General features: G+C 34.5%; 1 protein-coding gene across 1 annotated transcript in view; it reads right to left on the bottom strand.

Annotated features, from left to right (window-relative positions):
- Nucleotides 1–12,399, bottom strand: part of sntg2 (syntrophin, gamma 2) — a 178,946-nt gene that overhangs the window by 58,189 nt on the left and 108,358 nt on the right. The window contains 1 exon segment of the mRNA NM_001126427.2: nt 4,251–4,380. Within this exon segment, the coding sequence (NP_001119899.2) occupies nt 4,251–4,380 (130 nt within the window).

The following is a 12,399-nucleotide window of genomic DNA, read 5'->3' as shown; positions in this document are numbered from 1 at the left end:
TTTGTTCATTATTATTTTTATTATTATTATTAATATTATTATTATTTTTTATTATAATTGTTATTTTTTGTTCATTATTATTTTATTATTATTATTGTTAGTATTATTATTATTATTATTATTATTATTATTATTATTATTATTATTATTATTATTATTATTATCTGTTCATTTATCATAAGTGAATTTCCTGACAAACCAATATTATTGCATAATATCCCACTGATTACAACTATAATAAAGCAACAGATTAATTAATCATGCAACAAATAAACAATTGAACAAACCCATTAACAACATGAATAATAATGTGAAACTGCAATGCAGATAAAGTGTTTATGGAGCCGTATAATGTATTGAGCATCAGACACACACACTGATGTTCACTGAAGGCCAGTGTCAGACATGAGCGGCGTCCCATGATGCTCTGCTGTGTGAGTGGTTTACAGGTCAACACAAAGACAGATCCGCTACACAATCAGCTGCAATCATCATTAGTGACGTCAGAGCTGTAATTACACGTCAAACACAGCTGCAACACACACACACACACACACACACACACACACACACACACACACACACACCCACCACTGGATCATCAGAGCTCATTAACACAACGCAGAGGAAATGATTTTCCTGACACGCGAACCATGAGCAGAAACACACACACCATGCAGAGACAGCACTCGCACACACACCTTCGCCATGCAGAAACACCACACACACACACTCATACACACTATGCAGAAGAAACACACACGGACATGCACAAACCTTCACCATGCAGAAACACCACACACATACTCATACACACACACACACCCCTTCAGCAAAAGAAACACTATACGTACACAAACCTTCACCATGCAAAAACGCCTCACACACACACCTTCACCATACAAAAACGCCATATATATACACAGATAAACACAAACACATGCACAGAAACACCCACAAGTGAACTCCAAATGACCTCTCCACTAATAACTCTGAACGCCATTCTAAAAGAATATGTACATACTGTAGTAAACTGCATCTGTGCTAAAAATATACTTATAATAATCCATAGATATATACATTAGATGTCGCCTACCCTGTTGTTGTCTATTGGAAGGAATGCGTCAATAGAGCCGCCATTTTGGAACAGGGTAGCGCTCCTTTGAAATGAATGCGGGACCAAGGTACAGTGGAGGACTGTGGCCATCCAGAGCCAGAGATACACACATATACACATATATCTATGATCGGGAGTTCTCCTGGATGTTAGTATGCAATTTCATTTTAATTACGAAAATTATAATTTTACATCACTTTTCTACATTGATGGATCAGTGATCGCACTGGCATTCCTGACAAAAAGCTTGTGTTTGTGTTTATGGAAATGTACTATCCACCCTCCCTGTTAAATTTAATATAATCATGTCCTGAAACACCTCCTCTCCTGCTTTCACTTCTCATACTGACGTATTATCGTATTATCATCAATAACGTTACCTGATTAGCATAAAAGTTCAGAACATAAAAATATGCAAAAAACTTAATATTACCTATAAAATGTTCTGCCTTTGTGCTTTGTTTTCTTTGTTTGCTCGTTACTACACCCGTAGACAGCGCTAAAGTCCAGCATCTTCACGTAATAACACTGTCTAGACTAGTGCGGTTGAATGACATTTGTCCTGGGAGCACTGTACCAATGTGGCGGCGCTATTGACGCATGCTCAGGGTCCCTGTGTGATATCTAGTGTATATATCTATGGTAAAATTCTATACACAGAGTGTTTCTTAGACCATTACTATTACTATTATTAATCATTCATTCATTCTCTTTCGTCTTAGTCTCTATTTCAGGGGTTGCCACAGCGGAATGAACCGCCAACTATTCCAGCATATGTTTTACACAGTTAATGGTCCTCCAGCTGCAACCCAGTACTGGGAAACACCCATACACTCTCATTCACACAAATACACATACACAGTCACATACACTACAGCCTAGTTAGTTCATCAATTCCCCTATAGGGCATGTGTTTGGAATGTAGGGGAAACCAAAGCACTCAGAGGAAACCCACGCCATGTTTAAATATGTATTTAGCCAGATAATTTTTTTTTTCAATAAAATAATACAAAATTATACATAATTATTTGGTCAGAAGAAAACACAATGAAATAAAATAAAATGTCTGTTTACATATTTATTTGGTCAGAGAAAATAAAATAAAATAAATGAATGAAATAATAAAATAGAAATAAATAAATAAAATAAATAAATAAAATTAAATAAAATTATTTACATACTGATTTGGTCACAGAAAACCTTTAATAAAATAAAATAACTAACTAAATAAAAAATAATTAAAATAAAGCGAAATTAAATTAAATAAGATTAAAATAGATTAAAAATATTTACATATTTATTTGGTCAGAGAAAACACTTAACATAAAATAAAATAAATAAATAAAAAATAAATAAATAAAATACAATTATTATTTAAATATTGATTATTATATAATTTAAAATTTAAACAATATGTATATTCATATAATATTTTATATAATAATAAAATGGGGCGTCATTGTGGGGAAGTGGGTAGCACAATCGCCTCACAGCAAGAAGGTCGCTGGTTTGAGTGTTGGCGTTACTGTGTGGAGTTTATATGTTCTCCCCGTGTTGGCGTAGGTTTCCTCCGAGGGCTCTGTTTTCCCCCATAGTCCAAACATGTGCGCTATAGGGTTATTGGGTAAGCAAAATTGGCTGTAGCGTATGAGTGCCAATGAGTGTGTGTGGATGTTTCCCAGTGATGGGTTGCAGCTGGAAGGGTACCCGCTCCACAAAACATATGCTGGATAAGTTGGCAGTCCGCCGCGGCGACCCCAGATTAATAAAGGGACTAAGCCAAAAAGAAAATGAATGAACAAATTAATATAATAAAATAATAAGCATATTAATATTATTATTATTAATATTATTATTAGTATAATTTTTTAATTATTGTAATGTAATGTGTATTTATATAGCACATTTAATATGTATGGCCATACATCCAAAGTGCTTCACAATCATGGGGGCGGGGTCTCTCCACACCACCACCAGTGTGCAGCATTCACTTGGATGATGTGACGGCAGTCACAGGACAACGGCGCCAGTGCTTCACCGCACACCAGCTACTTGTGGAGTGGAGAGACAGTGATAGAGCTGATTCAGTGGATAGTGATGATTGGGAGGCCATGATGGTTAAGAGCTGAGAGGGAATTTGGCCAGGACACTGGGGTTACACCCCCACTCTTTACGAAAACAAATGTAGTTATTATTATTTATTATTATTATTATTATTATTATTATTGTCTGCCGCTATATTATTATTGTTATTATTATTATTTGACGTTGTATTATTATTATTATTATTATTATTATTGTTATTATTATTATTGTCTGCCGCTATCTTATTATTGTTATTATTATTATTTGCCGCTGTATTATTATTATTATTATTATTATTATTGTTGTTGTTGTTGTTATTATTATTATTATTGTCTGCCGTTATTATTATTATTAATTATTATTATTATTATTATTATTATTATTATTATTATTATTATTACTATTACTATTATTATTATTATTGTCTGCCTCTATATTATTATTATTATTATTATTATTATTATTATTGTCTGCAGCTATATTATTATTATTATTATTATTATTATTATTATTGTCTGCAGCTATATTATTATTATTATTATTATTATTATTATTATTATTATTATTATTATCTGCCGTTATATTATTATTATTATTATTATTATTATTATTATGTATATACTATAATAAATAAATAAATAAATAAATAAATAAATAAATAAATAAATAAATAAATAAATAAATAAATAAATAATAAACATTTTGATATACATGGACATATACATACTATGATACATACATAGAAAAATAAATAAATCAAATAAAACACTACTAGTATTACTACTGCAAACAACAACAACAACAACATAAATGTTAAAATAAAACAGCATACACAATATTAATATACTCATTTCAATATGTAAATAACCAGCAAAATAAATGCCAGTGACTCCAACAAATCTATAATACCTGTAAGCCAGAATATGACATATAGCTGCAGAAGGACTGAACGCAGCTAAACTCCAGATGTGTGTTCATATTTTAGCCTGAGAACTGAAACGCGTGCTGTAAATCAGTGCATTTGCTGCAGTGTGTGTGTTTTACTCACGCTGTCCTGCGTCAGATCGTTGATGTTGGTTGATATTGCTTGAAGCCAGTCTGTGCTTTCACCCGCAGTGCAAAATTGAAGAACGTGCGTGCAAACTCCATCTAAGGCAATGACTTCGAAACTGTTCGATCTGGATCAAAAGAAAAGCAATATCTATTATGAACAACTCTGAAAAGCACAACATGATCACAACACAGCAGCACAAATCACTTACAACCCTCTAGATCTATCATATACCTGTATTTTTGACAGGTACAGTATTATTATGTTATTGTTGATTAAAAAAAAACTTTAAAGCAACAACAATAAAATCAACCTTTTTTATATTACTACTAAAATAGTATGTAAAGATGAAGTTAAAATAAATAATTTCATTCTCATCATCAAAGTTAGTTGTATCAAAATGTAAAATATTACAATTACACATCATTAATAATCATAAAAAATACATTCATTAAGTAAAAGCAATATTAATTTAGTTACCAATATTTTAATCAATATTTCTGTCATTTTTATGTATTATTATTATTATTATTATTATTATTATTATTATTATTATTATTGTCTGCTGCTATATTATTATTACTATTATTATTATTATGGTTATTATTATTATTATCATTATCATTATTATTATTTTCTGCTGCTATATTATTATTATTAATATTATTGTCTGCCACTATATTATTATTATTATTATTATTATTGACTGCCGCTATATGAATATTATTATTATTATTATTATTATTGATATTATTATTATTATTGTCTGCTGCTATATTATTATTATTATTATTATTATTGTCTGCCGCTATATTAATATTATTATTGTTATTATTGTCTGCCGCTATATTATTATTATTATTATTATTATTGACTGCCGCTATATGAATATTATTATTATTATTATTATTATTATTATTATTGTCTGCTGCTATATTATTATTATTATTATTATTGTCTGCCGCTATATTATTATTATTATTATTATTATTATTACTATTGTCTGCCGCTATATCATTATTATTATTATTATTTTTATTATTATTACTACTATTATCATTATTATTATTGTTTGCCGCTTTATTATTATTTTTATTATTTTATTAATATTATTATTAATATGATTTCCTGCTACTATTTTATTATTATTATTATTATTATTATTATTATTATTATTATTATTAATTTTATATTATTATTATTATTATTATTATTATTTATTATGATGTTATATTTTATATTAACCTACTTAGTTATTTTTACAGTATTACACTGCTGGGAAATACTGTAACTGCTATTACTGCAGGGAGTACTGTAATTACGTTTTTTCATAACCTTTTCTGTCTTCTTTCAAACAACAAATTTATTGCAGTATATAAATTGAGCTTGCAGGCTAAAGTACAGTATTACTGTATTCTGATGTACTGTATATAGAGTCACTGCTGCTGATGGAGAGTCTATGTGTGGTTAAACCTTCTCCAAGTCCTTTAAGACGCAAGATATCAGATCAAATGCTCATAAAAATCTTCACGGCCACGGAGGTTTACTCTAGTATTGATGAGCAAATGAATAAGGCATCACAGATATGTTTGTGTATTGTGGAAACGGAGAGTAAATCGATAATAAATAGTAAAAAGTATGATTCACTGGATAAATTCTCAAATGACGATCCATAGGAACTCTTCAAAACAAGTCAAAATACATAAATACATATATAAATGAGCCAAACAAGCAAATCTCAGAGCGATATCAAAAGGGAATAAAAATGCACACAAATAAACAAAAACTGTATATATTATAGAATAATACATAAATCAAGACTGTAGATAAACTCACATAAACAAATGAATTCAATTAATAAATAAACGTTTAAATTAAGCAGGGCGGCACGGTGGCTCAAAGGTTAGCATTGTTGCCTCATAGCGAGAAGGTCACTGATTTGAGTCCCGGCTGGGTCAGTTGGGGCATTTCTGTGTGAAGTTTGCATCTTCACCCCATGTTGGCGTGGGTTTCCTCTGGGTGTTCCGGTTTTCCCCACAAGCCCAAAGACATGCACTATAGGGGAATTGATGAACTAAACTTCTTTGTGTGTGTGTGTGTGTGTGTGTGTGTGTGTGTGTGTGTGTGTGTGTGTGTGTGTGTGTGTGTGTGTGTGTGTGTGAGTGTGCGTGTGCGTGTGTGTGAATGAGTGTGTGAATGAGTGTGTATGGGTGCTTCCCAGTACTGGGTTCCAATTGGAAAGGCATTGTAAAACATATGCTGGAATAGTTGGCGGTTCATTCTGCTGTGGGGACTCCTGATAAATAAGGGGTTAAGCCACAAGAAAATTAATAAATGAAATTAAGCAAAATACATCAGTGATTTACTATACTTCACCCAAATGATCTGTTTTTTGACATGAATTTAAATTTCCAAATAAACAAATAATAATAATAATAATAATAATAATATTTTATGCAGGTGTGCTATTTGCACAAGAAATACACATACGCCAGACGTAAAGTTGGCGTGGACTAACGCACATTCTCACGTTCATTTCATCGTTAGTAAATCCAAACGTGAGAGTAATACCCGGCGTACACAAAGTTTTTGTGCTTACGCAGCGTTGATATAAGGCCCCAAAAGACTTGTGCCCTCCAGGACTGAGTTTGGACACCCTTGTTCTAAAACAATCGCAAAAACGAGCGCACTTCCAATAAGGTGTGAAATAAGTATAAAAATTTCATACAATTTAATAAACTTAACTTTACAGATTTACTAACAATTTACATCATGTCTTGACATGTTCTATAAATGTTGCCATAAATCCAGACTGCATACTACATATACTGTACTGAAATACACACTACATAGAGTTGACAAAAATGAAAAGCCTTCCTGTCAAGTGGATATTTTTAAGCAATGTTTAACAGAGCAAAGGCATTTTTTCACAGTATTTCCTATTACTTGATTCTTCTGGATAAAGTCTTATTTCTTCTAGTTTGGCTTGAATAAAATATAAATTGGCAAAAAGTAAAAGGTCAATATTATTAGCCCTTTACAACTGGCAACAGAACAAAACCACCGCTGCTCTGGTTTCCCCCCACAGTCCAAACACAAGCGCTATAGGTAAACTGGATCAACTAAATTGGCCGTTGTGTATGCGTGCGTGTGTGTGTGTGTGAATGAATGAATGTGTATGGGTGTTTCCCAGTACTGGATTGCAGCTGAAAGGGCATCCTCTGCGTAAAACATGCTCGAATAATTAGTAAACCACTGTGGTGACCCCTGATAAATAAGAGACTAATCTAAAGAAATCGGAATGATGAACTATGCCATTAAACTAGGGATGGGAAGATTAACCGATATGTATCGATACGCGGCCATCGGTAGAGCAGCAGAGGATAAATGAAATTTAAGAAAGCAAATCGAGATGCATCGGTTTTTGCGAGATGCTTCGGTTTTTCCAAGATACAGCTTATATTTTTAATATAGAATGTATTTTTTATTTATTAACAAGTGTTGTCAACCTGTTTTTGGCGCATAATTTAATCGACCTACATAAAGTATGCATTAGCAACGGGCTTGCGGATGTGTACACTTACACTACAACTCAGTGTATCAGGTGTGCGGATGAAGCTAGTGGAGCGCCCTCAGAAAGCGCGAGAAGCAAAACAAACATTTTATTCCCCACTGAGTTTTAAATCTAAAGTATGGCAACATTATGGATTCTGCAAAAAGGTTGGACGACTTGACAGGACAGATGCAATTTGCAAAATGTGCCGCGCATCTGTAAAATACACGGGCAGTACGACTAATTTGATATCTCACTTGAAGCGGTGCCACTGTGTTGTTGTGGAAGCATCTTGTGTTCCTGCATCCCCGGCTTTCGCACTGCTTCAACTGTAGCTACCAGCTCCAAAAGTGGTGAGAAAAGCGTTGAAAGTTTTCTCCATGCGCAACAGTTCTGCTCGCTCTACGCCAATAACGAATGCTATTGCATTGTTCATCTGCAAAGATATTCAGCCTAGTGACACGGAGAACGAAGGTTTTAAACACCTCCTGTTAATTTTTATTTATTTATATTTTTATCAGCCTGTTGTTTACAGTGACAGTGATGTTTCAAAGCAGCATAACACTGCTAGTTCACCACCTTAAGTTTTGAATATTCAGTGGCACAATATATCTTTGTAAAACTTGTGTTCATAGTTGAAAAGTTAAATCACAATTGTTGTTGTGCAATGCTAAACCTTTATGTTGAAAGAGTGCAAATATATACATTTATAATATATATTGCACTTATACATTCTGTTTATCTTGAAAATACTTAAATAATATGTGCTATATGTTCTAAAATGGCCCTCTACTGTAAACTGACACTCTGGCTCTGAGAGAAAAGCCAGTTTGTAAAAAAAGTCTTGGTTTTGCTTGGTTTATAAATAATCAAACTCATTCAATGGCACAGCATCCTCTTTCACATCATCTCATAAACTTGATCTAATTGGTTAGTGCTGAATTATCGCATTGTATCGTGATATGGGTGTGAATCGTATCGTGTTGCATCGCAATGTCACAAATGTATCGCTAATATATCGGATCGTATTCTTTGTATCGAGATGCGTATCGGATCGGCATTATAGCTTAGATGCCCAACCCTACATTAAACTATACAATTTTGCAATAAATAAATCAAACAGCCTATCAATCTTTACCTATATAAAGTTACAAAACCAGACTACACAAATCTCCCCGTCACATCAAATGTCTGAACTTAAGCTGACTGTCACGTCACTCATTTCCATTTGTTTAAAATGTGTAAAGCCATCAATATAAATACGTGGGATGAATCACATCTGTTGAAGAGCAGCTTGTCAAGCGCACTTTACCATCAATAGTAGATAATGTGCTCTTTTGACATTTCATTTCAGCGCTTGTGATTCGCAGATAAATCATACTTTGATTCACTGGACCGAATGTTTAATGACGGCTGTTGGTTCAGTTCAACGAGACCAAAGTCTCCATCAAAACACCAGACTTTACATACACTTCAAGTCACAAGTATTTGTCCTCCTCTGTGATTTTTTTATTTTTATTTTTTGTCAAATATTTCCCAAATGATGTTTAACAGATTCAGGAATTTTATAACAGTATTTGCTATAATATTTAATTCTTCTGGAGAAAGTCTTATTTTATTTTATTTTAAAGTCTTAATTTATTTAAGCTAGAATGAAAGCAGTTTTTAATTTTTTAAACCCATTTAAAGTTCAATATTATTAGCCCCCTTAAGCAATATTTGTTTTGGATAGTCTACAGAACAAACCATTATTATACAATGACTTGCCTAATTACACCATCTTTACACTAATTAACCTAGATAAGCCTTTAAATGTCACTTTAAGCTAAATACGCTTATTTCAAGCGACCACTATTTTAAAGAACCCGGAAGTATAGGACCAGCACTATAAACATTGCAGGAACACGCTGTGGACTACAAACCTCCAGCTGTTTCAGAGATTTCAAAACGGTGCAAACATCACTTTAATATTAATCAGTTCAGTTTAATTTAAACAATTAAAAGCAATTTGGCATCAAACAACATCAGTTTCTTTGAGAGTAATATGCTCAAGTGTACTGCTAGGCTTCAGTTTATGGCACCAGTGAAACACTGTGGGGACATGTTCCTGCTTCAGCCTATGTAGCCCGGTGAGTGATAGAACACTGCAGTCCTCTGTAGCACATCCTCGTGTTGTCTGTATTAGTGTTGTCCCAGTACTGAAGTTTTAAAAACGTCCATTTCCTGCTAACATTTAAGCGCTGCTGAGCGTGTTCATAAACAGTGCTGATTTACCATAGTGCTCATCAGTGCTCATCAGTTTACTGCTCTTTACCCAGTGCAAGCACAGATACACGGAGACTGGAGCACGAAGCAGCTGTGAAGATCAGTCGAGTCATCAAGCGTTTCGCTCGTCTGTGTTTGTACTCGGTAAACAGCGAAGGGTGAACTGATGACCTTCTCGGCCAATCACAGTCATTTCTGTTGAGCACTGGTGAACACAATGGCAAATCAGTGCTGTTTAAGAACGCTATCAACAGTGCCTTAAATGTTAGCGGGGAATTGACAGTTTTTCTTTTAATTCATTATCGTGACAAGTCTAATATAGAGAAAGAATCAGTTCATTAACTCGAGTTTGATAAATGGCATCTAAAACGTGCATTTAGGAAAGCAGATGTTAGCTAACTACTCTCATTTCCCTTAACTTAGCTGAAAATGAGCTCTGATATCCCTTTTTATTTTCATCATTCATTCAGAACGGACCTTCGGGTAACTTGGAAGGCGGTGAAGTTATAAATTTGTGTCACTTTCTCTTCGCTGATGAGATATACAGCCAGCTACACAACGTTCCTATGTAACTCCCAGCGATACTTCCGGGTTTCTTCCCACCACAGCCTCGATTTCCCTTTTAAAAATGGCGATCGCGTGAAATCAGTCTATAATAGTGTCTTGAACAATATCTAGTCAAATATTATGTGCTGTAATCAAGGCAAAGAGAAAAATTCAGCTTTGTTTTTGCTTTATCATAGCTCTGCCAGTGAGAGTGGTTGAGCTCAAGCACATTGAAGTGGGCAGGGCATGTTGGATACTGAAGTATGAGGTGTATTTAGGTATTTAGGTGTAAGAGACAAACTAAAAGCTTTACATGTTTATATCAGTTTTATATCTTCTAAATGGTGTGACACGATTGCTCAGTGGTTAGCATTGTCGCCTCATAGCAAGAAGGTCACTTGTTTGAGTCCTGGCTGGGTCAGTTGGCATTTCTATGTGGAGTTTGCATGTTCTCCCCGTGTTGGTGTGGGTTTCCTCCGGGTGCTCCGGTTTCCCCCACAATCCAAACACATGCGCTATAGGAGAACTGAAAAAACTAAATTGCCCATAGTGTGTGTGTGTGAGTGACATATTAGGACACAAATCTGTATAATGACATCGATATGACACAGGTATTACAAAAAGGAGATGAAATATGAGGACATTGGTGACGTCCTCATTTCTCAAAAAGCTTATAAATCGCACAGTATGAGTTTAATCAGAGAGTAAAGCTGCACACAGTCTCCTGTGATGGTTGGGTTTAGGAGTAGGGTGGGGTGAGGGCAATACAATATACGGTTTGAACAGTACAAAATGAATGGAAACCTATGTAATGTACCCACTTTTCACAAAAACAAACGTGTGTGTGTGTGTGTGTGTGTGTGTGTGTAAATGAGTGTGTATTGGTGTTTCCCAGTGCTGGGTTGCAGCTGGAAGGGCATCCGTTGCGTAAAACATGCATGTGCTGGATAAGTTGGCGATTCATTCCGCTGTGAATCCTGATAAACAAAGGGACTAAGCCGAAAAGAAAATTGGTGAGCATTGTATCTGTGCATATACATTAAATTAGTCAGTACTGAAGCCAAATCTGGAGATAATTAACAAATTAACTTATGACAACGCTATAAAAATAATACATCCAAATTTATATGCTAGGAAAAAAATGTATTCATTCATCTTGTTTTTGGCTTAGTCCCTTTATTAATCTGGGGTTGCCACAGCGGAATGAACCGCCAACTTAATCAGCATGCCATTCCAGCTGCAACCCATCATTGAGAAACATCCATACGCACTCGTTCACACACAAACACTACAGACAATTTAGCCTACCCAATTCACCTATAGCTTATGAGTTAGGACTGTGGGAAAAACCTGAGCACCTGGAGGAAACCCACGCGAACACAGGGAGCAGATGCATGTGAAGCGCGCCCAGGGGTTGCCGATGAAAGTGATGAGCGGTATGAAGGGTGGGGGTCTGTGGCCGTGGTTGGAGGGGACTGGCGGTCCCTTGATAATGGGCCCTTGATAATGTCTCAGGGGCCCCCCTAAATGTATGGGCCCTTAAAATCCTCTTCTTCCCCCCAATTCCCTGCGGCGCCCCTGATGGGGAGAACATGCAAACTCCACACAAAAACTGACCCAGCCAAGGCTCGAACCAGTAACCTTATTACTATGAGGTGATTGTGCTACCCACTGTGCTAACGTGATGCCCATTAGGGGAAAATATTAAAGAAAAACTATTTAAAAGCGCTAAATTCATAAGAGACAAAAAAAAAAATTTATAAAATTGTGTCGCATTTTTCT

The sequence above is a fragment of the Danio rerio genome, chromosome 17 (assembly GCF_052040795.2).
Source record: "Danio rerio strain M-AB ecotype USA chromosome 17, GRCz13ab, whole genome shotgun sequence".
NCBI classification, from domain to species: Eukaryota; Metazoa; Chordata; class Actinopteri; order Cypriniformes; family Danionidae; genus Danio; species Danio rerio.
Note: the sequence above shows the minus strand (reverse complement) of the source record. Positions and strands in the feature narration are given on the sequence as shown.